This window comes from Meleagris gallopavo, chromosome 1, assembly GCF_000146605.3.
Source record: "Meleagris gallopavo isolate NT-WF06-2002-E0010 breed Aviagen turkey brand Nicholas breeding stock chromosome 1, Turkey_5.1, whole genome shotgun sequence".
NCBI classification, from domain to species: domain Eukaryota; kingdom Metazoa; phylum Chordata; class Aves; order Galliformes; family Phasianidae; genus Meleagris; species Meleagris gallopavo.
In genome coordinates, this window is record NC_015011.2 from 21,349,379 (window position 1) to 21,373,151 (window position 23,773).

The 23,773-nt window shown below is 39.0% G+C and overlaps 1 protein-coding gene across 1 annotated transcript; it reads right to left on the reverse strand.

Moving 5' to 3' along the window:
• Positions 1-1,567: 1,567 nt before the first annotated feature.
• Positions 1,568-10,578, reverse strand: LOC100541954 (hyaluronidase-1-like). Its single transcript, XM_031553143.1, has 3 exons — positions 9,634-10,578; positions 3,439-3,528; positions 1,568-2,673 (listed from the first exon to the last, which is right to left on the reverse strand). Exons 1-3 carry the CDS (start codon positions 10,549-10,551, stop codon positions 2,245-2,247), a joined length of 1,437 nt encoding a protein of 478 aa, XP_031409003.1. The 5' UTR covers positions 10,552-10,578; the 3' UTR covers positions 1,568-2,244.
• Between the last annotated feature and the right edge of the window lie 13,195 nt (positions 10,579-23,773).

The window sequence follows — 23,773 nt, forward strand, 5'->3', positions numbered from 1 at the left end:
GGCACAGCTTTCCAAAACTGAGATTTCATTCTGGCACCTTTATCGGTGAGGGCCTTTAATGTTTTTTCCTCTAGCATTATCCTTCCTGCTTTTATAGATCCTCTGAGTCCAGGAGAGTGCTGCATTAGGAAAAAGCCAATGAAACACAGAAATGCTGGGACGGTTACATTCAGCCAGCAAGACTTTCTCTTCTATTTTCATCTTAAAGAGTAAGTGGCAAAATGGGACTTCAGAAAGCATAAATTAGATTAAAATTTTAATGTTATTAAATGTAACATTCACATTCTCTGAATTTCCCTGTTCCAGGTGAGGTTCATGCCCTGACTTTTGGATCTGATGAGGCACCCACATCTGGGCTGGTCATGGGGATCCAGCTGTTCTGTGAGCCCAGCGGGTGCCCCAGCTTCCCAGTGCACCTTCCTTGGGCCATGTGCTACCCCATGTCCCACACAGAGTGCCTGAGCTGCTCCAGGAGCTGACAATGTGATGCGGACCTCCATGAGATGGGCTGGGTGAGCCACAACTGATGCTGCCGCCTTCCTATCAGGGGTAATTACTCATGGTATATTGTCTTAAGTGGCAATACTCTATTTGCAGCATTACTACCACTTCCCTATGGGTTTTACCCACTTCCTTAGCCTGGGCTCAGTCACGATGTGAGTCAGATTGAGGAATTAACCCAGCTTTAAAAACATGCGCTGTGGAGCTATCTTTATTTTTCAGTTTTTGAGCTGGATGGCTTCCCATCCCAGACCACTGGAGGCACCCAAACAGAAGTAAGGGGAGAACACACAATGATACAGACATGAGAGGGAAAGAAAAGGTTGTGAGTGGGAAGAAGATGTCAGTGGCACCTACAGCTGATATTGATGTCAAACTGAGACTGCAGGCCCACTCATTGGCCCATCAGAATAGAGCAGAACAAAATGAATCCCAACATTTTCTTTAGTTGCTCAGAACATACAGCCACATTTTATAGGGTATAATACCCAGCTGACGTAGCTCTATGTCTTTCTTGTTATATGGCTTTCCTACTGATCATTTAAGCTTTGTAATTCAAAGGTTGGTTTTTGTTTTTGTTGTTTTGTTTTGTTTTTTGCATTTCCAGACATGGAAAGGAGATAGTATACAAAAATGGAAAGCTCTTACAGGTGACCATATATGTGACCTAAGGCTTATTCACCTGGTTGTCTTAAGGTAAAATGCATCCTAGCTTTTTTTCTTCTAAACTTTAATCCATCTTCTCTAACACTAAAACAAGAAAGATTTTACCTTCATTTTTCTGTTATCCACTGAACTTGCTGAAAATTAAAAGCTCTGTGGCACACCTCTCCTGTGGCTTCTTAGCACAAGTCATTACAGAGCAACACTATAACTATCTCTAATGTCCATATCAACAGTAGAACAGGAAGCAGCCCAGGGGAGCAGTGTCACTAAGCAGCAAGGCAGAGCCTGTTTCCAAGGGCTCAGAGGAAAGTTCTGCCTTTGTAGGAATGCTGCAGTGTGCCAGCATCTCTCCATGCTCAGCAACCCCTGACCTAAAGATGTGTATGTACTGATGGCTGCCTGGTGCTATAGGAAATGACCATTTGACCCAATGACTGTTAATTGCAGAGATTTTAAGTTAAACAGTACCTTTGTAACTGAGGGCACAAAACTACCACTGGAAATACTGATATTTCTCAAAGTAACAAGATGCAAATCAGGCCTTACAACACCAAAATATACATTCTGTGCAGAAATATTGGGATCAGTATGTTGTGATGGATCTGAATTTAGGCACTGTGATGCTGCTCATGCAAAATGCCGTTTGACTTCAGCAAGAGCTGCAGAGCATGGTTTGGGCTCCTTGGTCTGTATGAAAACTCTTCCTTGTCAAACTATATTAAATCATCCAACCCCAGAGCAAAGAAGTTCTGGGTCCTTTTTTAAGTTTCTACATGGATGAATCCTGGTACCATGTTATTCAACAGTTTTACTCAGTTAAAATTTCCACTGTAGAGCAAAAAGTTTATCTGCTTAAAAAGTAAATAAATGAACTTACTTGAAATGAATGAAATCAAAAAGAAGGGGCTACTCGAAAAATTTTTAATGCCTGGAGCTCTTTTAGAAGGACTGGGACATGAACAAGACTGAATAAAGCAATTTAATCAACAACATCTTTCCTCTTTGTAATAAAGACTTGCTAAAACATGTAAGTCCAAGTGGCAACATTTCTGATTTCTTTGCATGCCTTAGAAGAGTTTAATATGCTATATAAAGGAGAAGAAGCTGCATGGCTCCTAAGAGGAAGACATAAAGCTTCTGTTTTCTTGATCTGCTGAACACAACATGAACCCAGTGCTCCATTACACTTTGGTCAGGCAATTCACAAAATATTCCTGTCCATCCTTGATAACACTGGCACATGAACCTCTGCCTCATGACTTCTATGTTTTCCAAGCTGAGTTCACCAGTCACCTGCAATCGTGGGCCCCTTCCTGAGCCATGGGCTCGAATCTTAAAATCACTGGGTGGCAGATGTAGGTACACAGAAGAGTCACTGTTTTTGCGTATGCATCTTCCATTCTTCTTACACAGGACTTTGCTACAGAGTTTGGCTGCTGAGGTCACATTAATGACATAATGTCCTAAGGGTCCATCAATGTATCTCTTCACAGTGGAACAGCTCTCCTACAGGAAGTAAAAGACATCACACACTACTAAGTAACTAGCATTGAGTCTAAATTTCTTGTGTTTAAGAAGACACTAGAGCAAAACTGTACTCAGCTGAAATATCTGTTGAGATAAACAGGTTGGATTTGCATGCCTCCATTGGAAACAACTGGAAGTAACCTTTACCATATCCTCTGTTTGGGAGCTTGGTAGCAGCATACAGGATTAGACTAGGAATGAGTCCTAGCAAACAGAAAGAGAGCTTACATTCTGACCTGAGACTCACTAGTTCATTAAGTAAAGATTTCTGGTAAGCAACTGCTGACAAGGACCAGTGTGTGACTAATGGGTTTTAAAGCAGTTATTGAGCCACTGCTTTGGTCCTGATTTCTCCAACTGCTTCAGCTTACTGGGAACTACATCATTCTCAGAAACCAGCAGAGAAGTTGCAATTAGAAATTTCTATATGGATCCCTTATTCCCCTGCTGAAGTCAGTGGTGCTTTGCCAGAGGCTTCAGGAGGAAGAGAGTAGATTATGTGAAAGGGAGAGAACCAGAGCCCAGCCCAGGTTCAGAGTCATTATTACAAGCTGGTACAAAAAACCTGTTTGAATCAGTGTGCTCTCAACAATAGGACTTCTCAGCATAACTGAAGTATAGATCTAAGAGTTGAAAGTAATCTTGAACCACCATCAATAAAGATAGTCAAGTGCTATGATGGGTCTGGTGGCACAGAAGAGGTATTGAGGTGATTTCTAAATATAATAGATCAACAGAATCTACCTTTGAGCTGGCATATTGCATACTGCCCCAGAGAACAACTCCAGCTGCTCCCAAAGCCGCACTTTCACCAATGGTGTTAACCAGATCAATCTGAAAGAAGACCAAAGCAGATATCAGAAACCAAAGATATATAACTAAAACTAAAAAAGTACTAGGATATTGTCATCACTTTTTTCCCCCTTAGAGAAAATCAGGTTGAACATTAAGAAATACTTCTCCAAAAGAGCAGTCAGGCTCTGGAATGCGCTGCCCAGGGAGGTGGTGGAATCACCATCCCTGGAGGTCTTCAAGAAACATTTAGATGTTTTACTGAGGGACATGGTTTAGTGGGAAATATGGGTGATAGGTTGATGGTTGGACTGGATGATCTTAGAGGTCTTTTCCAACCTTGGTAATTTATGATTCTAGGATTCTATGATCACAGTTCATATTATAAAGGTTTCATTTGTACCTCCAAAGGCATATACAGGGTTTTATTCACAGGAAGAAATAAGAAACAATAAAATCATTACAGTTTATTGCCAAGGGGTCCTCCAACCAAGCTGGTGGGGGTAGGAATTAAAAGCTATGCTTTATCTACCCGTCTTCGAATGATTAGCATAGATACATAGGCACCATACTTAGTAAGTGATGTTAAGCATGATCATGTGATTGGATGCCCCCATGGAGCCTTGCTGCATTTGATAGGCTTTAGGCAGGTGCCTAATTGTGCTGCTTTAGCCATATCAATATAACCACAGAGCTGCTGTTCCTAGCAGCATGAATGCCATTATGCTGGGAAACATACCACTGAAACACAAGCCTCTCCCTGTTCTTCATAATGCCAATCTGGGGAAAGCATACTTGTATATACTGACGTATCCATGTCCATTATTAGACCTGCACCAATACACAGTCAAGTTGTAGTAATTACCAGTAATGCAGCTGTACCAGAACACAGACTGTGTACAGAACAGGAGTCACTTTCCAACAACATAGCAATATATCTTCTAGATATTTTAAATGCATTCCCTGAGACTGTGAATAGTATGTCTAGAGAAATGCAACTGGACCTTACAAATTAGGGAGTGAGGTTCTTCTTCCATTGCCACATTTCAAGGAATGACCAATCACATCTGAAACTACTCTTCCTTGATTTGGAAGAAACAGTAGAAAAAAGAAACAATTAATTCCATTTTAAAAGTTACAGATGGTCTTTAATGCAGTCTTTTAATCTTTTCTGGGAAAAAAACAATTTAAGAGAGCAGACGTATTATCACAGCATGATGAAGTATTAGAAATGCAAACTCAGAGAATGGAAGAACTGTGTTATTATTGTAAATTGCTACTAAACAATTTATTTTTCTCAGTAAGTGGGCACATTGATTTACCAGTGCATGGCACGGAGTTCTCATTCCTGAAACTTGTAAGGCTTAAGAGACGTAAAAGAAGGCATAAATAAATGCACTGAAAACAGGAGATTCTTCTGAAATGCTGAAGATTGGTATAGAGTCAGAGTAAGTGATTTTGACCATTAACTGGAGGTCAGACAGTACAGGGAAACCTGCAAAAGTTTGAAAGAGCAGAGTTAGCCCTCTGGCTCTTAGTGTAGGGTTCAAAAATGATATAGAGTATAATTAATCTTGTCAGAGGATCATGATTGTGATGATCATGCAAGCAGTCTTTTAGAGAATATTACTCATAAAAGGATATAGTCCAGTGCTAGCTATATAAAAGGAGGGTGGTGAGTGCTGCAGGTGTTTTAAGTAGGAAATTGTGATTTTCTTCTTCTTTCCTCTTCTGATGTTTGTGTGAATTTAAAAAGTGAGATATTAAATGTAAAAACAATATAAAATATAGTCTGAGCTCTTGGTAATGAAGATTTGTAAGCTGTTCTCATCTAGAAAACATTTTATGAAGATTACTCAGTACAAAGGCTAGATGTTTGCCAGATGTTTGTTCAGTGATTTAGCACCAGCATGGTTCAGATCTCATGAACAAATCAATGAAACCTTTTAGATCAGTCAAAATAAGTAATCAATAGATAGCTAGCATTGCTGGATGGACTAAGACTTGAGAAAAACCCAAAATAAAGACTTTAAGTAGAGCACCTTGGGATTAGGGTGCTTGACCTCAAGTCAATAAATCCAGTTTTTACTCCCTTGTGTTTCACAGCTTTCTTTGTTATTTGTTGTATTTTTTTTAGATTGAGAACCACAAAAATATTTCAGCACTTCATGTATGATTCATATGAATACAAAATAATTAAATCCAAAAGCACGAACTCCACTGCCACTACCATGTAATTTCAGAAATGAAACTCCTGAAGCAACTTCATCCTTCCACCTGCAGTTCACACCTAGAATCACCACTTTGCCAGTGCTGAGAAACTTAGCACTTTTTTCAGATTAAGGTCAAGATTTGTCATTTGATTGGAAGGTACACTCGCCTAGAGATGCTTGAAGGACAGTCACAGCACCTCCATAGCTATTAGATTTTTCCTGGGGAAAAAAAATGAAAAAATCCACACCACGTGGGATTTTATTTAAACAAATACTTCTTTATATTTCCTTCCTCTTCTTGTTTTCTTTAAAACAAAGGTTAAGTGGTAAAAGTCCTCCCCTGGAGGAGAATTAGGAAAATGTAAGCTAAATTTTTCTATCTTCTTCATGCTTAAAAAAAGTGTCATCTCCAGCTCTGTGGGGATTATCTTCAATGGGGAGTTACAGACAGAAGAAAGTATTTCTCTTTCTATGCCATTCTATATTGCACCAATTAAATAATGGCTCAAAGGAGAACAAGAGAGACAAGTGTGAACCTGACTACAGATTATGATTAATTCAGAGTAATAATTACATAGCTTGCCCACAAGGAAAGAAATAAAGTTTCTGTCTGACATTTCTAGGCATAGCCATGTCTCTTGCTGAAAGACTGATTCATATGAAGAATTTCAAAAGCCTTCAGCAGAAAATGGCTTTTCTTTGAATAATCTATGAACACAAGGTGACATTATCTATTTCCCTTTCTCTTCTTTATGCTTGTTCTTTTTGGTCTTTCCTGGTGTCTGACATGGACTGAGAGGGTTCTGGATCCAGTCTAGTAGGTTGGGAACAGACCTGAACTGGGGGCTCCTGTCTCACAGGTAGGTAGGTACTCCCACCCCTGCTCAGCTACAGCACCACTACCCTCCACTACCACACAGCTGGTCAGAAAATAAAACTCTTATTTCCTATTTGGATATTTTGGAGAAAAATGGAATCATAACTGACTCTCATAACTGCTGAGAGTGGCAAATTGGAAGCATGATCGGGAGGTTCCTCACTGAAGCACTGTGCAAGGCCCGCACATTCCAAGAGGCCCCAGAAGCACAGTTCCTATCAAGGCTTCTCCATATGTTGATCAGGCAAGTCACTGCCCTGCACACTAAAAAAGTAAGAGGTGAGTTGTTTCACTTTGCAGCCTGAGAAGAAGCAGGACAGTTTTCTTGCCTACATGCTGAGAAAAGGAAAATAAGTATATCTGTAATCGTTCTTCACAATTGTGAATGATCTCGGTTGAGACATGCTTTTTCTGTATTCAGAAATAGCAAGGCAAGCCTTGAGTGGTTGCGGGCAATGGTATCTGCACACTGACGCACAGCTTGGCATCAGAGACTGTTATTAAAACTACCTGTATGTGGATGAGAGAAGTTGTCCATTTTTCATCATTTTTTGGTAGTCATCCTCCTTTATTCATGACTTTAGTCTTCTGGTCAGAAACACAGATGTCGCTGTGTAACTCCTCTCTCCCACACACACTAATAGTGAATTGTCAAGGCGAATAGTTTCTAAATGCCTTGCAGATAGCAAATTGCTTGTATGCATTTTTAGCAGGTACAGAAACCTTTCATAATGACTGGGATCTCAAATGATAACTTATACACTGCTTTGATGAAGAAAATCAGGATGAATTTCTCAGCTATATTATGCATAGCTCAGCTGACTTCTGTGTACAGTTAGAGGGAAAGGTACAGCAGGCATCGCTACAGCAGCAGTTTGGGACCTGTGCCTTTTGTCTTTCTGAAGTCTGCTAGACCTGTGCCACCTTAGTAGCTTTGACTCACAACTACAGTTTTTACCTTCTCCCATTATGATATTTATTGAATTTATCATACTGTGTACAGAAAGCCTTATGCCCAAGCCTTGACTCTGTCACCAGTTCCTTCTGTTGAGCTACAATAACACAACTCTTGCTTGGCTTGATGGGACAGGATGGTGGTTGTCACGGCCCAGACTTGTCAGAGCTCTGGTGTCCCTAAACCTGCTGCCCCATTTTTCCACTGTAAACATTGTTTCCATTTGTAGTTACACTCTCACCCACCATTACTAGAACTCAGGAGTTGCTTGGTTTGTGAGCTTCATGTAAGGGCATGCATGGGTCAAATGACAAGCTCCAACCTAAGCTAAAATATGAACACAAATAAACATACTTAAAATGCCTTAGTGGCTTCAGTGCCAAGAAAAACAAGTTTATTTTCTCAGTCATTTTTATTTAGAGTTTTCTTAAGTGCAGCCCTGCACAGGTTTCAGGCAGTCCCCAAGCTGTTCTTTGCAGTACGATGTGTACTATTTGAGGATACTGCAAGCCCTGTCCCCTGCCTGCAGAGCTGGGTGATGTCCTTGTTAGAAGGTATGGAGTAGAGCACAACCCAAAGATGTTTTTCTCTCTGTGCATAGATCATCACTGGCTGGTGATTTGTAAAATGATCTTTCAAGCATCCAGCAGGAAATGCCTGTATGCAATTGAAAAACTGAGTTAAAGAGGGTAACATACCAGGAATATTGCAGTATCACTGTACTGTTCAGAAAAGTGTAAGGTAAAACAATATAGCTTTATAGCACCACAGATTTTAACTTGTGTATAATTGCTAACAGCATGATAGTTTTCATAGCTTTCAGTAACATTCCTGGCATTTTTATATCTGCCAAAAGGATGGTTTGTATTATAAAAATGTATTATTACAGTCTGCATTTGCAGAATGCTCATCAATTTCATGGCCTGTTTTGAGTTCTTCAGCAAAGGCATTTAGGGTGAAAGCCTTCCTGTGCTGACCCCAGTAGCTCATTGCCTTCAGTGCAATCCAGCTTCATGTGCCTGTACATGATTTCTGAGACAGCTAGGACCTATATCTTCCACGTCACATAGAAAACAGTAGCTAAAAACAAGGCAAACCAAATTCTTAATTGCTCCTATGCACCATTTTGCTCGTAGGAGCACTCTGAAACACCTCTCAGGCTGCTGGGGCTTTTCCACCTTCCCAGTGCCAGGCTAAAGTCACGTGCATCTCACAGCCTGCTGGGCTGACTGCTGCTTTTTTAACTTGTCCCTTCTTGTGGTGGCATCTATATACTTATTGCCATTTCATTGGTTGAGGGAACATTGCTTGACTCAAAAACTTGGTTTCTTTATTGGAAAGACATTAAACATTAAGTGTTGGATCATGAAGATCAGTGAATGTGTTGTACCTCTGAAAAGTGCATGCTCATCAGACAGGAGTTAAGAACTCCATGCCAGACCAGTTTATTTGACTACTTTATTTCTAAACTAAATGAATTTCCACTTGGATAAGGAAACAAAAAAGCCCTGAGGTTCCTTTCTCATGTAAGTTTGTCTTTCCATTATACAAATTAGTTTTAAACTTCACAAAAATTGTCAAGTTAATTTTACAAGCTGTCCTGAAGAATTAAAATATCAGGATGAATTATTTCCTCAAGGAAATGATTTTTTTTTTTTTTGTACTTTCATTCTAAATTACCCTCACTGAAAATATACAATGTTATCCTACAGAAATATACCAAAACACTGCAGGATTAACTATTGAAAGGTACAGTGTTTTATACTGTGAGTATAGCAGTACCCTACTCTTGGTAGAGGAGTAACTGAAGAGTTCTAGAATGGCTTGGATTGGAAGGGACCTTAAAGGTGATCTAGTTCCAACCCACTACTGTAGGCAGGACTACCTCTCACCAGCTCAGGCTGCCCAAGGCCTCATCCAAGGTGGCCATGAATACCTCCAGGGATGGGGCAGCCACAGCTTCTCTGGGCAACCTGTTCCTGTGCTTCATTTACTTTCTGAGTTAAAAATTGAAAAATATGCATAAATGCTTTTATGTAAGTATTTCTTTTCTAAGAGGTTGTTTCTAATCTCTACATTTCTAAAGACATCTGTGTGCTTACCTCTGTTAAAACATGAAAAGTGTAGGCATAAAATGGTCTGGAGTAAACAAAAACAGGCAAAACATAGTCTTTTCTAGCAATCGAGGCAACACGTATTGCCTCTTTAACCCGATAGTGAACAAACTTTAATGCGTTTGGACTTGACTTCAGTATATAATCCAGATATATTGAAGGGTAGAGAGCCGTACTTTCCTTCCACAGCCAAAGAAGGAGATCATTGCGAGAAGATTCAATGGCTGGGCATTTTCCTGTGTATGTTTGCCAGTGCTCTTTGTAATCGTAATTGTAGCAGTCTGGGTAAAGATAGTAACCCCACAAACCATTTGGCCTCATGTGTTCAGCCAGAAGGATAGTGTTGTTCATAAAACTCTTGCCAGCGTTTTCAAATTCCTCTTTAGCTACTTTCCTAATTTTATCCTCTGACCACTGTGGATGCCGTTGCCTAACCATCTCAAGAGATTTATTTCTATAAATGCTTTTATTGCCCCAGTTCCTATCCCACTGTGGTCTCCAGTTTTCCCAGTCAATGACCGCAAGTCCGTGAAATTTCTTCGTGGGTATGCAATAGTCAATGTCAGACTTTGCTTTATTAAGGTGCTTGATAAGACTTTCATTTTGAGGCACTCCTCCATTCACGGGGTTGCCATTATCTGAGTAGTAGGGATAGTATCCCAAATGAGTGTGATAGAATATTGTCACATTGGATCCACTCAGAGTCTCGTTGGTGTTTGATGCGATGTCAAAGATGCTGAGATCCAAGTCTACCTTGTACCGCAGCCGGCATTGCTCAGTGGGTGCATTCCAAACCACGACGAAGGGCTTGTGCAGAAGCAGGGGAGCCTGTGCCTGCTTTGGAAGCTGCGCATCACACGTTGTAAGCAGCACTGTGACTGCCAGCCACCTGATCCAAAGATCCATGATGTGTTGTTTACTGGGAAATTGTTGTGGTGTGTCCTTGAATACAAAAATTAGAGATGACGTTTTACAATGTCTGACAGATAAGATGACAAAGGGATATCTTTAGGCTCCATTTTATTTTGTTAATGTAATATTTTTTGCAAAAAGAGGAAGACACAAAAACTGAAATAAATCTAATTTCAAATGTTCAGAAAGACTTTTTATAGCCTTCCCCTTCTGGAAGCATGGTCTGATATTCGGTTTATCCTGCTTTCCTCTTCACCCACAAACCTCATACACTTGATTCAGACCTTAGCACTTATTTTCTCCTTCATGTCTACAACAAATGAGTTAAAAACCGAATAATTTAAAACACAGTATAGAAAGGATTATGCTACTCATTTCAAATGTCAGCTTGGAAGCAAGTTCTGCTACAACCATTCTGACTTGCTTAGAACTTCATTATAATGGGCTAAGGGCATCTTTATTGTTTGTATACACTAATGGTCACATTAAGGGTAGTATAAACAAAAACCGGACACATCTGTGTCAAAAGGATTAATCAAAAGAAATTAGAAATGGCAATTTTCAGCACAACTGAAAAAAAAATTTTGTTACCTACCCCTGAGTTAACTTCATTTTCTAAATGAGTGGTTGCAAGAACGATAATCAATCTGCAGTCTGGAAGGGTGATACTGTTAATGGCTTAATGATTTAGTGGTTATTATACTCGAAGTAAATTAAATATCAATATGTGAAAGAAATAATTATATCAAGCAAATCTGAACCAGACAGAAAGTATGACCTTTCTTGGATAAAAAGGGAACTAACCTAAAGATAGGGGGGCATATTAGTGTTATTGTTTTCCTTTCTAGGTCTGCTGTTTCCCCTGGCTGGTAAGTACACTGGCTTACAGACTAAGTTCTCTGGGGCTGCTGTTGTCCATAGCACCCATATCCATGCTTGGCATTGCATGGTGCAGATGTTCACCTGCTGGCTGCTCCAGAACCTCTCCGCGCTCCTGGATCTTCCTCAAGAGGCACAACTCTGCTCTGTGCAGGGTGATCCAATGTCTTTGCTGGGAAGTACAGTACCTATTGTTTGTACTGGTGTCCAAACACTTCACAGAGGGGTCATACAATCAGAAAATTGTAGAATGAATTCGCTTGGAGGGGATTTTCAAGATCATCTAATTCCAACCCTCCTGCCCTTGGCAGGGTTGCCAACCACTAGATCAGGCTGCCCAGGATCCCATCTAACCAGGACTCAAATGCCTCCAGAGATGGGGCATCCTCTCTGGTCAACTTGTTCCACCACCTCAACACCCTCTGAATAAAAGATTTCTTCCTAACATCTAACCAAAATCTGCGCTCTTTTAGTTTAAAGCCATTCCCTCTTGTCCTATCACTATCAGGTCGTGAAAAATGTCAGTTCCCCCCTCCTGCTTGTAAGTTCCCTTCAAGTACTGGAAGGCTCCACTGAGGTCTTTCTGGAGCCTTCTCCAAACTTGACAAACCCAACTATTTCAACCTTTAAGAGAAATTACACAAATCTGGATATTTCCCTATTTTTACATTCATTTTTAATGATTCTTCTTCACTGTGAAGTCAGCCCCAAGTTATCCTACATTAATTAGACTAGCTTCACTTGCCCCTAGCATTTGTTCATTCAGTTGTAATCAGTTAATCACTTATCTCCTAGAAAATGGAAGCTCTTCACACCTACCCATCTATTAATAAATCATTTGCTCACAGCTGAGATATCTAGATTTCTTGCTTTCCAGATTTTCAAATGCACCACTCTAAGTGTCAAATGTGGTAGTACTCCTTGGATACCAACTTTTAAACTGTGATGGAATAACAAAGCAAAAAGGGGGGCTTCAAGTATTCCTGTCCAAGTACACCAGCAGATTTATTAAAGACAAAACTTTTTCCACTGTTTGAAAAACTGCTGGCTTTTAGAAGTGATGTAATACAGGATTAGTCTCCCTGCCATTTCTCCTTCCTTCCCCAGTTCTTCTGTCCTCTGTGTCTGATACTTCTTTTTTCTATCTGCCACTGTTCTCCTGATATTCTCTGCCTTTCTCTTCAGTCTCTACTTTGTCCTTTTATTTCCTACAGGACAATCTTTCTCTCCTCTATCCCTAACCTTGAATTTTTCCATCCTTATTCCCTGAAAAGGGTTGAGTCATTCTGTCCATTGGTCAATATTCCTAAGAGGTGGAAGAAGGCAATTTGCACTAAGTGATAGCTAGAAGTAGTGCACAAAAAGCAGCACTGCAAAAAATCCACAGTGCCAGAGTTCCCAGGAGCAAACTCTCATTAGCAAGCTAAAGATTTATTCTCTCTTTATTTCCTCTCCAGCTGATGGCTTTGCATGCTCAAGTATAGATTTAGCACCCAAATTTTAAAACTATGCTCACAATCCTTTAGATCCTATTAACGACAATGTCCTTGAGTGAACTTGCCCACTGCTATAGACCATCAGGCTGGCACTGAGTACACGTGTGTGTACTAGCAAAGGATGCTAGGTTATTTTCACTCCACTCTTTTCCTGGAAGGCACTCTTTTGATGCAGCAAACTGACACAGTACACTTAGGTGCCTTTTCATGATTGGGACTGCCCATAATATAAGCAAGGTTTTTCTTGAGAAGCAATACATCACATGAAGTAGGAAGAGCAACATGAGTGAATTTCTATGGAAGAAAAGGTACAGGAAGAAGTCCCAGATGCTTTATCCCACAGTCCCAATGCTAGCATTGTTTAATCTTTTGTTGTTATGTGTGTATAACTGGGTATTTCTGTCATATATTACAGTTTTTGTCTAGATGTGACACTAGACACTGAGCCCACTAGAAGGGCCAGGAAATGTTTAATATTGCAAGATTAGTAATTAAGTTAAAAATTAAGTTAATTTTTAATTCTATGCTACTTTGTGTCATTGTCCTTGACATGGCTTTAAATCTCAGAACAACAGAATCATGGAAACTAAGAAGGATTGTTGGAGGTGACCTGGGGCAACCTGCTCCTGCTCTAGCAGGATCACTATGAGCGGGTTGCCCAGAACGATATGACTACAGGTAACAGAACAAATCTGCTCATCTCAGGATGTGTTGAATAATTCTCAGGGGTCTGTTGACTGCATTGATCAAATCTTCAATGAAGTGGAGGAGCCTGAATGCTTTGCTCAAATGCAGATGTGCAGGTATCTGCATCTACAACCTGAATCCCTAGATAAAGTAGGGAGGGGGAATCTGTGTAATCCTGATGAAGCTTTTTAGAAGTCAGGAATCTGTTTAAGAACAGTAATTCAGGCTCCTCAAGTGAATAACGAACACCTCCCATGATTACTATGAATTCTTTATTTAGAGCTGTGTGGAATTAGTCACCCAGTTTGCTATCTCTGTTAGCCTAGAAGGCGTTGATAACTACCAAGATAACATGCCTGCCTTTTTAGACGGCTAAAACTGGAAAGCATCTCAGTTTTCCTGCTACTCTTAATTACACACAATAGACAATCCTGTATGCACAATTTCTTAAAGGGGAGATGATTCCTAAAAAATAGATCCAGTGAAAAAATTCCAATCCAGTTGCATTAATCAGCAATTAATTCAGATATTACTGACACAAGGGAATTTAACTACAGATGCTTTTTTTTTTTCATCAAAAAGTCATTTGAAACCAAGTGAAGCAGTTTTTCAAAGGAACATGTAGGCCTTTAATTTTGAAAAAGAATGGGGAAATAAATTATCTCTTGTTTCACAGAAAAGAACCTCTAAACAAGAGCAAAATATCTTTTTATTGCAATTTCCATTGCTATGTTTTGGACTATGACCTTTTTATTCTCAAGCAAGGCCACTAATTGGACTATTTTAAACCCTAATATTTTAATGAGTGCAGACACTAACAATTCCTTCTTGAAGCTCATTATAAATCTTGATTCAAATCCTCCCATTTTTCTGATTCAATGACATATTGTTATGGTTAATTTAACTTCCTACAGATGCACACAACTTTCTAAGGCACTGTAATATTTTCAGAGCAGAATCTGTTCCCAACTTTTCTGCTCTATATTCTAAAAACAAAAATGAATTCCTCGCAAATGAAAGTCTGACAAGAAATCATTGAAGCTGATGAGATTTTTTATTGCAGTAACGTTTGGATCATGCTCTCACTCTTTATAACATGAATTTTTCTACTTGCATGAGCTTCCTCTGTGCAGTTCAGTATGCTGCAGGTTATGGCTGATTTTTAGTATATCCTTTAATAGGTGCCTTGAAATTTACTCTTTCATAAAACAAGTGAGTACTTTTCTGCATACTTCTTTCCACATTCCCTTAAAAAGAAACAAAAAAAATTGCTTTTTCCAAGCAAATTTTCTTAATGTAGCCCAACTTTTATTATCACCATGATTATTGGCCAGAATTCCTGTTCATTTCCATTTCCACATATCTGACTGCTGCTGAACCAAACATCTCAATTGAACACTTTGATTTCAAAATACACGGCTTGAAATTTATAAAGATGTAGATCTGCACCCTGAAAAAACTTATCTGCACAACACAGATTACAATACAGTGCAGTGGTGCTTTCCAGATGGCAAGTTCTTCTTTTCTAACGTGTATTAATTATGACAGGGTTCTTTGCACCATAACACACTACATTACCACTTGCGTTTTGTATTATGATTCACATGTTGGCCATATGATAGCCAGCCAACGCAACTTTGTAATAGTTGGCAAGCGCATCCTCTCACTATACTTCTCCATATGACGAAATTTCAGAGCAGTATAATCCATATATTTATAGACTCATAGAATCATAGAATCACAAGATTGGAAAGGATCTACAAGATCATCTAGTCCAACTGTCCTTCCATCACCATTTCTACCACAAGCTACCAAACTGTATCTTGTAGCTCCTCATCCAGATGCTCTTGAACACTGCCAGGGGCGGTGACTCCACCATCTCCCTTTGCAGGCCATTTCAGTGTCTGACCACGCTCTGAATGAAAAATTTACGTTCTGTAGATTTCATTTTGTTATCTTTCTTCACTTGTAAGGTAATAAACTACTGAGAGATTTATGTCAGTTTTTGTACTCTTTCTGAAGAAATAGACATAATTTCTCCAGAGCTATAATGACAAAAAATGGCATAAGTGGAAAGAAGTTTCAAGCAGAAGTTGCAGTGAAGCAGAGATCTTATGTAGATTTAGACATATTTCAGATAGGATTTAAAGGTGTTATAGTTGACATTTCAAGACTCAGTAATGCATGTGAGAGTCTAAAAGGAAGCTCTGTGAAACACTGCAAATATAGTTTAAGCCATATAACTCTTTCCTGTTAAAAGTTGGAAAAATCACCTTTCTGTCATGATTTAACTATACATCTTTAAAAAATATACTGGCTTTTAAATTATATTAGCCTGGTGGGGGTTAATGAGGAAATCTGAGGCTCTTACTGTAGTAACCTTAAAATTTTTCCTCTTTTTTTTTTTCTAAACTGTGTACAATTCTCCTTGTCTTGCAACTGCAAGTATAGCACAATAGTGTTTTTCACTGTTAATACACCTTCATTTTAACTAATGCATCTCGTATCTGTAGTGAGACATTTTTCTCAGAATTTTATCTAAAATATGACAACACTTACAAAGAAATTTAAAGCAGTTGTATTATTTGTATTACACTAAGGAATGTGCAAAATTGGCAGCTAAAAGAAATGTCCTTTTTTGAATCTGACCACATTTGGAGTAAAATAAATATTGTGGCAGGACAAGGACATAAGGACATTTCAACTGTATTTAATAAAAATGATAATAGAATCACATTCAAAAGTAGCATGTAAGTAACGTAAAAATCATGTGCATCAGTACAGTATTCTCTGAGATACGATGTATATGCACACAATGTGCATTTACAAAATATCATGTATTTATCTATACATTTATGGGTAATTCTCTGTGTTTTTCTGTCCTTGTCTTGCTCCCTCTCTACTGCTATTCTTCTGATCCAAACTGTGTCAGAAGTCTTGCTTGGTGCTGTGGGAAAATTTCTTGTGCTGATGAGGTGGTAAGGTACACACAGACTGCAAACTTATAGGGAATATGTTTATGCTTCAAAAGTGAAAAACTGTATTGTCTGAATGTTTTAAATATGCACTAGCATCATTTTTTAGAAATGATTAGTGTTGACTGTATCCTCTCACACACCAGTTTTCAGTCTGCCAGCTCACATCATCCTACTTCTACAGCTTTCTTTGTCAGGTAAGATGTAAAGTTGAAACGTTAACAGATAACAGTTAACACTAAAATTTTTGCAGTCTTCCTTACGGAGCAATAGAAGTACCAAAAGGAACATGTCTTTTTCTTTGCAATTTGTGTTAAAGTTCACTTCTCATAGGTGAACAGAGAGATGAGGCTACAAGGTGTGAAGTAGCATCCTTCGATTTTTGTGCAAAATGTGTGAAAAGAAATTCAAAGAGCAAGGAGATGGGGACTCAGACCTTTGCTATCCTTGTTATAACTGCTGACCTTTTGTAAACAGTGATTTGTTCATGTCAAGGCAAATGGAAAACTCCAGAAGACATTCTTTCGTGCGTATCAGAGTTTTACAGGCAGTCAGATTTAGACCAAAGATCTGCTCAGGCATTTCCTGTTTAGCTTCATTGTTTCTGTTATTTGCCGCTCATGTCATGCCTTCAGTTGAGAGAAAAGAATGTACAGAAGCATGGGACTGAAAGCTAAAATAACTGGTATTCAAAAGGTTTTCTTCCCCTGGAACCCATCATTCATTTCATAGAGTCGTAGAATCATAGAATTGTAGAATCATAGGATCATAGAATGGCTTGGGTTGGAAGGAACCTCAAGGGTCAACAAGTTCCAACCCCCTGCCACAGTCAAGGCCACCAACTTCCACATTTAATACTAGACCAGGCAGACCAGCCCCATCCAACCTGGCCTTGAACACCTCCAGGGACGGGGCATCTACAACCTCTCTGGGCAGTCTGTTCCAGCACCTCACCACTGTCTCGGTAAAGAACTTCCCCCTGACATCCAACCTAAATCTTTCCTCCCTCAACTTAAAGCCATTTCCCCTTGTCCTGCCATTATCTACCTTCATTAGAGGCAGACACATATCTTTACTCACATCTTATCATCTGCAAAGTCTATGCATTAGTACCAAAACTGCCTGAGGGCTGCTTGGGTTGCTAGATGCTGCCATCACTGTAGCCTTCATCGTGGAACACATTTCATAGAACTACATATCATTCCTTAAACTGCTTTCACACCACAATATGCCTCACTATAACCAGGTGAACTTTTAATTTCTAGTTGTAATTTTTGGAATGTGGAATGACTGCAGTTTAGATCATGTTTAAAAGCAAGAAACAATAGCATAGGTTAGCAAAGGGCAGAAAAATCAGGGTTTCCTTGTTCCCCAGTATCTGTATCAAGCCCTTTGTGCACCTCCATGAGATGCAATCATTCCTTTAGGTTTTGCCATCAGGAGTGTTCTTTTGGCTTTGAAATTAAGGCTTGGGCTCCTGGCCTGCACAGAGGAAGGCAGAATTGGGTCTCTGACCTGAGAGCTGCAGCTGCGGTCTCCACAGTTGTGCCTCTCCAAAGGAGGGAGCCTTGAGTAGCACAGGACCAAGTGTCTGCGAGAACACTGTGGCCCCTCCAGCTCCTCACCTCTGAATGTTCTCTTCAGTCTTATTTTAACATCAAACCGTGATGGGGATAGGCCACGCAGTCAGGCCTGGGTGATGTAAGGCCACTGTGGTCACCTCCAGACCTTACAGGCACTAAAGGAAGGATCTGCATCTGTGTGTTGTCACCAAAGCCTCACTGGTAAATGTCCATCCATTATGGAGACCAAGCAGTGGATGTGAGCACAGTGAGGTGGTGGGTGGTGTGTTTCAGCAGTGGTGACAGTGCTGTGAAAGACAAACCGTGGTCCGAATGGCCATGCAGATTATTGCAAGCACAGCATGCAGGCTCTTGTTCATTGCTGGCAAAAATGCACAGCTACTGGTGGTGACTATGTTGAAAAAAGCAGTGTTTTGTAGCTGAGAATTTGCTCTATCAAACAGTCCATGGAAATAAATAGAGGTATTACTTTCAGAGTAACCTACACAGTGCTGCCAAATCAGCCCTTTGTCACAGTCCCAAATGACTTCTGATCACATTTTTGGAGCCAGTATCTTTTTTTTTTTTTTTTAACCACATGAACTTCAAATTGTGTTAACTTCCTCCTTAAAAGGGAAACAACTTGTATCTGAATGCTTGCATAAAAAACTTCTAAGTGATTTAGTAGAAAATCATTTGATGAAGGAAAAATAATATGCAGATCACGGTTATTGGCCCTGTGTTTTAGTTAAAAAACTTCCTGTCATCTTAAGTCATCACAGATTATAGATGACAGTTTGAATATCAAGTAAAGACAAATTAATATGTTTTCAATCTGTCCATGCTGTAGAAGGAGATTAAATATGCATGCACTACAAATGATTTTTCAATTGCTTAAAGTAAAGCAAAGAGTATTTTTTAAGTGGATGACACTAGATAAAAAATACATATCTAGAAGTTATCAATAGAAGTTATCTATTAATTAATGTATGAAGCACCGATCAAGTCATTGTTTTAAGAAAAAGCTTGATGTATTGTCTTTGTTATTTTCCACCCGCTTCTATTGAATTACAAACTGGACACAAACATATCTTAGAAAGAAAGAATTCTCAGTATTTAAAATTCGCAAGTTGCAAATGTTATATTAAAAGCCTAAGTTTTCATAAGCTACTTTAGGATATTTTTTTCCTCTCCGTTGAAATATCTTGCAAAGGATAAAAGGGAAAAAAGCAGTTGTACTTTTTTGCCTTAGTGAGAAGCTATATTGATTGTAGGAGATGTTAAAGTTTTAATCCCCTGAATAATTAAGACTAATGTCCTCAGCATTGCTCAGTAGACTGTTCTTCTGGTTGTGGCCTTTGATGGGTGAAAACAAAAGTGCCTAGCAACAGTATTTTGAATGAAAGTTCTTAATGGTTTATAGATTTTCCTTTAAATTTATTACTGACTACTTTTAGCTGGAGATCATGAGCATTAATTGGCACTAACAGAATACACTCTACCTTCTGGAACACAATGGTAGTAGCTTAAAAGAATTTATGAATGTATATTAAATAATAGATGAGTTTACATTGTTGTGAAGCGTTTAAAATAGTTTCACTTCCTTCTCACCGTCTGCTTAAACATTCACTTTTTGAGGGGTTTGTTGTTATTAGAGTCACTGATAAAAGAGAAAATTAAGTCAAATTGATAACATGGGGAATTCCTACAACAAGGCTTTGGCTTAATCCTGAGAAAATGCTGTAAACTAAATTAACTTTTGCTCTATCAGAGATAAATTCCGCTCTCAGATGGTGTAATTCAAGAAAATTCAATTGAAAATAATTGAGGGGTGTAAATCTGGAAATGTTCCAGTTGAATTAATGGAGTTTTAAGCATTTATAATCTTGTGAGTGGAAAAATGTATTCTTCAATTATCTAAAAATTACTAATATGTTGACAAATGCTTAAAATATTTGTATATTCCACTGTAAATCTCTGCTTATAAGTCCTATTCTTTGGACAACACAAAATGAAATATTACACTTTACCAAACAGAAACTCAGGGCAATTTGAAAATATAAATGAAGTACTTGAGGTAGCATTAAATTCAGACTTATTTGCGTGCCGGTATTCAGCTCATCTGGGTAAAAGCATCTCTCTCTCTGCTAATACCCAGCATATCTTAACACAAACCATTAATGGACAAAAGTCATTGTCATGCAGCTAACAGCATCCTCTTTGAGACTGCTTTTGTCTTTAGTTTAAAATACACTGATTGTTGTGATGGAATGCCTTAATTCAAATCTGTGAGTTATCTTGAAACAATTAAACTTCATAGTTTGCTTCTAATGAAAAAGGCATATTTTTATTCTTTCATATGGAATTAAATACATGGCCAACATATAATTAGCTGCCTTCTTGATCTGTAGCATTCTATGCGTAACCTAGTGCACCACTTTACATATTAAAATAGTTAATCATATGCTAAAATGCCTTTAAAGTCAAAGCATTTATCCTGCTTTTCAAATGTGAATTTTATTCACAGACAGCTTTTCAACATCAGTTTTCTCATCTAAAATAGCTGTTATACATTACGGAGTGTAAATCACCAAGAAGCTATTTAACAAGAGAAAACAGAAAGAAAATATAGTTCAGAAGTGATGTGCTACAGAAGATAACTCAGAAAGCCTCTACAAGTGGTAGACTATAACCAGAAGAGAAAACTTTGTCTTTACAGAGTATTAATTGAGTAAATAACATGGCACTTACCTCTGTGAAACCAGTGAACAGCAGTAAACTTTGGCAGAACAAATTACAACAGCTGATGTGTTTGTTTGGGGAATTTGCTCTTCCTAATGAGTGGGTTTTTAACTAATGAGAAACTGAGAGGGTCTGAAGATATGTGTAGATTTTTATTTAAACACTCGCCATGTCATTGTAAAGTAAGTAAATAAGTGCACAAAAAAAAGTTGGACGTAATACTTGTAAGCAGCCTGGCTCTTGTCGTGATAATTTTGTATAACCAACTTTTATGGCCTGATAAGGGAATGACCCGATTAATGTTTGGGAAGAATGAATTTTTGAGAGCCTCACGCTCACTAGTGACAAGCACTGACAGCAGTGACTGTGGGGCAGGGAAAAGCAAGGCTGCTTGGAAAAAAGAGAGCCAACAAAACAGTTCAGGAAGAGCCTTTTTTATAGAGACTGTTTGGCATCAACCTCCATAGATTGTTCAGTCTTCACCATTCTATGACCATGACATCTACAACCAAGGAGCACTGGTGTGGGCACCAATCAGCACAGGGCAGGAAATAGCAGCACCCCACAGCACCCATGCGTGCTCCTCAGAGATGCTTTGCAGTGGATCAGCCTTGCAATGGCTCATTGATGGACCAGTTAAAAAGCTACTGGATATATAGAGTTGTACAGAGGGAGTTGCTACATACAGTGTGATGCTCAAAGTTATTAGGGTATTCTAGCATTCTGGAGAGGGAGCTCAGAGAGGTCCACATCCCCACGTGGGAACTGTGAAGTGTAAAAGAAGGAAACTCTGCATTTCCTAATCTTATCAAGCATGATTGTGTTGCCATTTGAGTATTAAATGTGCAATAAATACAGGAAACAAGTACAAAGAACTATTGGAACAACTACAGATGTTATTGTTGTTGCCATACTTGGTTCTGACTTTGCACAACTGTTTTATTAAATAGGAAACAAGTAGCTCCCTGAGCCCTGGAAATAATAAAGGGAAGCTTCCCATGGACCCATGTCTCATCACTGACTGTGACACCAGTTTAAATTTTTCCAAGGTTAAGTCATTTACAGAACCTTGTTGCACTGGCTCACAGGGTGACCATTGTGCACCTCAGCCTTTGGGTTGCTCTCTTGTATTTAATCAGCAGGCTATTTCCATCGCTGGGTAGATACGTGATGACCTTTGAGATCTGAGCCCCTCTTGTATGCCTGGCTGATATTTTCTTTGAGGAAGAACAGATAATTACACTGACAGAAAGACAGACAGGCAGACAGATGATGCAAATGATTCACTTTGTTCAATCAGTTCAAATGTATCATATGAAGAATAACTTTCAATTAAATATTATTACATAAGTTATTATGTCAGAGTCAAATGTATACATGCTGTGCACATGTGCTTGGACTATGGAGATAAAATCATAGAATCACAGAATCATTTGAGTTGACCTTAAAGGTCATCTGCTCCAACTCCCCTGCAATTAACAGGGACACCACAGCTAGATCAGGTTGCCCAGAGCCTTGTCCAGGCTTAACTTGAATGTCTTCATGGATGGGGCTTCCACCATCTCTCTGGGCAACCTGTTCCAGTGCCTCATAACTCTTACTGTAAAAGATATTTCCTTAGATCCAATCTAAATCTCCCCTCTTTTAGTTTGAGTCCATTTCCCTTTGTTCTATCAAATGATAAATACATAAAACCTTTGGAATAGATGAAAAATAGACATAAGCATGTTTAAAATTGAGTGGCAGCGTGGGAAAAAGAAACAGATTAATAACTAAAAACTATCTCATTTCTTTGTTTATTACAGTGGGAAAGAAGAACAAATTTCATATAAATGGTTGGCAGCCTACCAAAGTACCACCCACTCCAGGGTTTTCCTCAGAAGTGCGCACAAAAGTGAATCCTGAAGGATAAACAGGAGACAGAGAGAACTAAAAAACTTCTTTGGGGCATAATAATTCATATGGGCAGTGCTCTGAACTGCTGGAGTAAGAGAATCCCTCTAACCATTGAGGGAAAAGGGCTGGCAAAGAGCTAGAGGTGTGTCTGCAGAGCAATGAAACAACCACAAATATCCTAGAGTAGTAGAAGTAAATTTGGTAATAATTAGTTTCTGTTTCACAGTACTACTTGAGAGGAATACTGATAATTAATAAAAATCAATAATAATCCCACAAAGGTTTCAGATTTTTTATTTTCTTTCTACCTCCACTTGTGTGGGCACTAACAACTCAACTCTAACAAACTTTCTTTGCTGATGTTATTTTTATTTGATATTACAGTTACCTTTGATATTTGAGGAATGGAGATCATGAGAGAGCTGTAAAAATCTCTATGACTCAGCAGTTCTTGATTCCTGTAATTTGACAAAGGGAGATGTGAGTGTATATACATATATAGATCTAATTCTGGCAGAGAATGACGCTAAGATTTGCAGCCTAGCTTTGCCAGCGTCCCTGTGCACTATACAAAGCCTTTACTAAGCCTGAAAGCGTGGATTAGCTTGAGACACTTATTTAGGCAATGCCTTACTTTCACAGGGTCTTCCCAAATACAGGTGCTGGGAGTCACAGTGGAATCCACCACCAACTCTCTTTCTCGCTGGTGGCAGATGGACCTCAGCCCCTGCTGTGGAAGAGACAGAATGTGTTCCCTGGGACAGAAGGAAGGATGGCCGGATCAGGAGGCAGAAAAATGTAGGGACAGACTTCTGGGGGAGTAATTCAGAAAGACTGCTTCTTTGCTTTTATTTGAATTACAAATGAAACCAAGACCTTTAACAGATGAAATTAGAGGAAGAATTCTGTGCTTTATGAAGAGGTATTTGTTTAGAGCTTAGCTGTTCCCAGGCTATTATTATATGTCTAAGGATAATGA

Excerpts from the sequence above, each read along its gene's own strand:
- LOC100541954 (XM_031553143.1), bottom strand. The coding sequence starts at position 10,551 with ATGGATCTTTGGATCAGGTGGCTGGCAGTCACAGTGCTGCTTACAACG. Across the intron at positions 3,529-9,633 it reads CTTTTCATGTTTTAACAGAG|ATTGATCTGGTTAACACCAT; the intron begins GTAAGCACACAG and ends GTCTTCTTTCAG. Across the intron at positions 2,674-3,438 it reads TGCAATATGCCAGCTCAAAG|GAGAGCTGTTCCACTGTGAA; the intron begins GTAGATTCTGTT and ends TACTTCCTGTAG.